Genomic DNA, 6,000 nt, shown 5'->3' on the forward strand with positions numbered 1-6,000 from the left:
CTGCTAGCAATCACTTCAGCAAGAAGGGTATCTGAGTTACAGGCATTAATGGCAGTGCAGCCTTTCCTTATCTTCCATCAGGATAGAGTGTCTCTGAGAACCAATCCTACTTTTATGCCAAAAGTGGTCTCCAGGGTATCCTTGAACCAAGCTATACATTTACCTACATTCTTCCCCAACCCACAGAACAGAGGGGAAAAACTACTACACACCTTGGATGTACACAGACAATTACGCTACTATCTGGACAGAACTAAGGCCAACAGAAAAACTGACCAGCTTCTGGTAGCATATGCAACAGGAGTGCAAGGAAAAGCAATTTCAAAACAGACAATCTCAAAATGGATAGGAAATTGCATTAGATTCTGCTACTCATTTCATGGCAAGACAACTCCTGAAAATATCAGGCCTCACTCCACAAGAGCTACAGCCACGACTACAGCTTTCCTACGAGGAGTGGCTACCAAAGACATTTTAGAAGCTGCTACTTGGAGCTCTGTGCATACATTTGCCAAGCATTATAATCTTCCACTATACTCCAGATCCCGAGCAGGTTTTGCAACTGCTGTTTTACAAGGGATCTTAACTACACCATCATTATCTTAGTGCCTCCTCCCCCAGTTTGGCTATGGTATTCTACCCATATGTTATGACTGCAGATACATCCTTGAAGGACATAGTACAGTTTTGTACCTACCATAAATGTAGATGTCCGATAGGTATGCATCTGCAGTCAGGATTACCCACCCTCCTTCCCCTCTGTGGGATTCCTAGGGTACTTACCCCTCTCTTAGCTAGCTGGGGGAATCTATTATGGTGTATTTGTTTGTATGTATATATGTATATATATATTTTGCTTTCTACTGTCTGGAATTTTCTACATTTATCCAAATTTAGCCTCCTAGAGGGCACCTGGCATCTGGGGCAAGAAACACTGAGGAAAATGGCGTCGGCTGATGCCTTTATACCCCAGGAGCTATGACGTCGGGTGAAGTGCGACATCAGCCGAGGCCAGACCCAGACTTTGGAATCCGGCCGACCGAAGTGCTGACTGAGGCAGGACAACCCATATGTTATGACTGCAGATGCATACCTATCGGACATCTACATTTATGGTAGGTACAAAACTGTACTTTTTCACACACAGATATAACCATTTACCACCTTTAAATTGGGTACAATCAAATTGCCTGACTCTGATCATTTTAAAGAAATTCTGTTCATTTTAAACAAATTCTGTTTCAAGTTAATTTATTCATCTTGTTTCTTTTACACAGATGTGCACATACACATACATGTGCACTTGTGTATCTCCCTATGATTATTTGTGATCAGTTATGAGGAACTTGATGGTCATATTGTTTAGATACACAGGCCAGCCCCTTGCCCCCATATCAGAATATTATGAAAAATATGTACTATTTGGGGAGGCAGCTCACCACTCACAATCCCTTTGTGCTCGTGGCTCAGAACAAATTCCCTAGGCTAGATTGTCCTGCCTTCTATCTTGATTGTTGGTAGTAGTAGTGCACAAGCTTGCGTGACATAATAAATGTGATTCAGACCAGGAAGCAAAACAGTAATGCTGACAGATTGCATTACAGATCTGTCACTGTAGCTCTTTTGACTCATTTACTATGTGTTGAACTACTGAGTTAATTAATTTTATTCTCTGTGAATCAATAAAAAATAGAAAATGGTAGTGCTTGCTGTCATTGGATGAAAAATTTATTTAGGCAACTAGGTAGTGTTACTGCTGCCAGGCGCAGAGATAACACAGCTCCCAGCATAAGGGTATAATATATTTGCTATACTGGCAACTTCTGTGAATCCTTTTGAACAATTCTCATATCATTAATTTTTTTTTATTGAAATTAAGTGTTATAATGCAGCTTATTAAAAATATAAGATGTTTTTCTTGTATAAGAGTTGTAATGAGAGTAACCTGCTAAATATGAAGATATGTAATTTCATATATCTATAGATATATATATATATATATATATATATATATATATATATATATATATGTATATGGATCGAGCAAATGTCTGAATCCATAATAACCAAACACACTTTAAAGAAAGCGCTTTTATCGAAACAGCACTTTAGTTAAAGCATGTTACAAAAAAAAAAAAAACACTACATTAACATTTTAGCAGTGGAGTTTCGCCCCCCTGTGCCCCCCCCCACCCCTACTTTAATATTCTCCCTCTGAGGCCGCACTACATTGGGGAAAAGGTAAATTTCACTTACCCGCACTGTAATACAGCCTCGGCAACATGCATACTTACGCGAAAGTGCTTCTTCGGTGAAAAACACTTTCGCGTAAGTATGCCCGGCCGTTTGGGTTTTGGTCGTTTGCTCATTCTAGCAAACATCCGGAACTCATATATATATATATATATATATATATATATATATATATATATATTTTTTTATTTTTTTTTTTTTTTTTTAATCCTTCCTTTAAAGGCACCAGGCTCTGAATGGTATTCACCATCTGGCTTGAAGCTATTCAGTCACATATTTAGTAGCACAATTGTGCGTAGTGTTTTTTTAACCACTTCACCATCCTTTATGTAGCAGTGTGTTTTCTGAGTGCAGTAGTTTCCTTTATAATGTGTTTCGTTTAGAGAATACTGTTCTCCTACTGGTGCATTGCCTTCTACGTTTGTATTGCAGAAGAGCACCCTGGGCTTTTCATTATATCCCAGTATAGTTTGGGGAGTTACTGCACTTACTGATGCTTTAATGAAAGGTAAAATGTATACAGTGAATGGTATTTATATTCATTATAAAAAGCGTTACTTTGAAATAATGATATATCATGTTATTTCGGTGCATATTTTTTTCTTAATCTTTCAACGCTGTATATCTAATTTTTCCCTTTCCTTCTTTTTTCTACAGTGGCAAGTAGGATAAAATAGCTTTAATTCAGATATACGTGGAAGATGGTTCCAGTGTTACGGTGAATATTTGTCAATTCCCATATACTGAATGGCTGCATTCTGATTTAATGGATGATATTGACTGTGTACAGAGATGCAGTATTGTACCGTGTATGGCAAGATGGAAGCTGAAAAAGTGGCCGCTACCAAATGGTGTACATTTAACAGAGTCATAGTGCTGTATATAAAATGCCCTAAGCGCAAAGAATATTTAGTTTCCTGCTGCTGAGCATATTTTAATTTTTAGCAGAGGACAGTGAAAATACAGGTGGAAATCAGGTGAACATGAGCAAGACTGAGCTGTTTTGGTTCATGGGAGGGCAGGAGCAAACAAATGCTACGGCTAATATGTGCTTTCTTATGTTCAGAAATGACATTTTATAGTATTTTCATAATGTTATCAACACAATTATTTTTCATACAAATTAATTGTGAATGAAATCAGCATACATTCATCTTCCTTTACATGAAATATAATTCATTCATGGTATGACAGTGCTGTTTTTGACTAATACAGAGGCCCCCTACCTAAATGTTTTGAGATGAAATAATATATTATTTTCCCTAAAATAAATTAATATATTTAATATTATAACACTACAGGATATGTGTTTGCTATTACCTAATTTGTCAATGATATTTATTTATGTAAACTTACAAAAGTATTATTTTAGAAAGCATGGTTTTCTGTATTCTATTCTAGTGCCTTTAATTGTTACAGGGAGCTGCTTGAGATTTGCTTATTGTGCTGTAGATCATGCTTATTAAAACTTTAAGCAGAAGTTGTAAATTGTTTATTATTCTGCATGCATATTTATATATCCAAGTGTTTAGTATGTGTGTGTGTGTGTGGGGTATATGTATGTGGGTATATTGATAAATAGACAGTGTATAAATGATACATACTGAAAGATAAACACAAATGTATACACAACCAGTGGTGTATTTTATAATCCATTTGACATGACCCATAATAAGGAGAGTAAAATGCTACTGTTGCTTCACAGAGTACTATGAGACCACATCTTTGTATCCCTGCCTCTGAGGCAGTATTAAAATTGGATGTAGCATCGCTCTTCAAAATGATATTCTGTTTTGTACTAAGTTGTGGAAAGTTAAAGGAGCATCATAGCAAGCAACAGGCCAACACAAGAAGCATGTGGTATACTGTTAATAGATGTTAAAGGTAACAGATTAACATCATTTATTAAAGGCATCTTCTCCCCCCACTTCAGCTTATCCATAATAAACTGGTGCTAAGATGGTCTTTCCTTTTTTGGTTCATTCGCCAAAGCTGCACTTGTGTCAATACTCTGACCCTGGCAGATATTTAAAGTAATGCTGCACTCTTGATGTTTCATTTGAAGACTTGCATCTTAAGTCACAGTCCAGTCTTCCTGTTCTGATGGTAGCTTAGGAGGATATTCAGAGTCCTTCAACTATTCATTCTGTAATGCCTGTTTTGTGCCATTCACAGTCATAAGGGTGCATGAGCTTATCCTGTCACTCATTGGGTAGATAACAGAGAAACTGATCCTGGAAAAATGCTATCTATTGCAGGATGTGCATGTATACACATACACACATCATACACACGTGAGCAGTTTGAAGAATCGTTGGTTTTTCTATATTATGGGCCCAATTCCAGAAGACTTGCTTTGATCACTCACATCAAGAGCAGGTCTTTTGGAATCTGGAAGCTAGTATAAACTTGTTTATAGTCTTTTTCCGAAGTAGTCGTTTACTGTGAGGACAGATCTTTCAGAATCAAGGAAGACTTACACTGAGAGCAAATCTATTGGCATCTGGCCCTGTGTCTTTGGGATGTGGGAAAAAGCATAACAGACAGGCTAAAAACTCACACTAACATTGAAGAGGGCATGCAGACTCCACACACAAGGTATCTCTGTAAGAATCATACTAAAGAAGTAGGTAGCTTGAAGAAGCAAGCCTAACCACTGCACAGTTGTACCACCTTCAGAGTCTTAATTCTTAAATTGATGCATCAGTGTACCCTCACCCCCCCACCCACTACTACCATCAGGTGTTCTCTGTTACCTTACCAAAGTGCTCCTTATTAGTCCCACAATGAGATACACATGGGCTGTTATCTATGGTGATAAGTAGTGCAGTTTTGTATTTTGAGTATAGATGCCTAATACCCCTTTTTGTATGGTTGAGTTTATACTTTTGAGAAAATAAAAGTTAACTGTCCTTTTGAATCTCAGCCATTCAGTTCATGTTTGAGCCAAACAGAAATGTTTAAAGTTATTTTATGTTGCGTATCTTATACTAATGATCTAGTTTATCAGTATAGTATCTTCTTTCATTTATCGAAATGCTTAGCTGTGTAAACCTGTGTATATTAATAAAATATCAAAAGTGAATCTGGCTCAAAGAAATAAAGCCCTAACTCTAACCCAGTTAACCCATGTTCAGTTATAAAGCACAGGAATTAGAAGAAGAAAACTGGAGAATTGATGCAGTTGCCATATAGCTCACCCATCTGGGGGAAGGGAGGTGGCTTGACTTCACGCTGTGGGCTCTAGGTGGTGCATCTTGTGAGGTCAAGGCCAGAGGGACTTGTTGCCTTGGCACAGGTATGTAACATCGGGGAAGTCATATATGCTGCTCCCCCAAAGACTGCAGAGGGGTCTTAGTAACTCCTGGTGCAGGGTGTAGACTCTGATGTCTGTCTGGATGACAGCTCATACCTCATGGAGAAATTAATGGGCCTGTGATGGTTTTCACCCCTATGAGGATTCAAGGAGCTATATGTGTTTTGGAAATATGATGTTTGGCATGCACAGAGTCTTAAAAAATTGAAAGTGAAGTGATGGGAGAGTTTAGTCAGAAAAAATAATTAGATAACCTAATTCCAGTATTTCTTGTTATACAGTACATTTAACTGTAAACATATGATTATTGCATGTGAACCTGAACATAACATTGTCTGCTTTATGTAGTAACCTCCTTTGCTGAAAACTGAAAAAATATATGTTTTCATAAAGTTGTCCACAGTTCAAACCTGGCTATAGCACAAAAATTG

General features: G+C 37.5%; 1 protein-coding gene across 1 annotated transcript in view; it reads left to right on the forward strand.

Annotated features, from left to right (window-relative positions):
• The window catches only part of LOC122811478 (small VCP interacting protein), a 246,555-nt gene extending 242,822 nt beyond the window's left edge, over positions 1–3,733 (forward strand). The window contains exon 4 of the mRNA XM_044083341.1: positions 2,911–3,733. Within this exon, the coding sequence (XP_043939276.1) occupies positions 2,911–2,925 (15 nt within the window). The 3' untranslated portion in view covers positions 2,926–3,733. The remainder of the gene's footprint in view (positions 1–2,910) is intronic.
• Positions 3,734–6,000: the final 2,267 nt, after the last annotated feature.

The sequence above is a fragment of the Protopterus annectens genome, chromosome 9.part0, assembly GCF_019279795.1.
Source record: "Protopterus annectens isolate FY-2018-M chromosome 9.part0, PAN1.0, whole genome shotgun sequence".
Classification (NCBI taxonomy): domain Eukaryota; kingdom Metazoa; phylum Chordata; order Ceratodontiformes; family Protopteridae; genus Protopterus; species Protopterus annectens.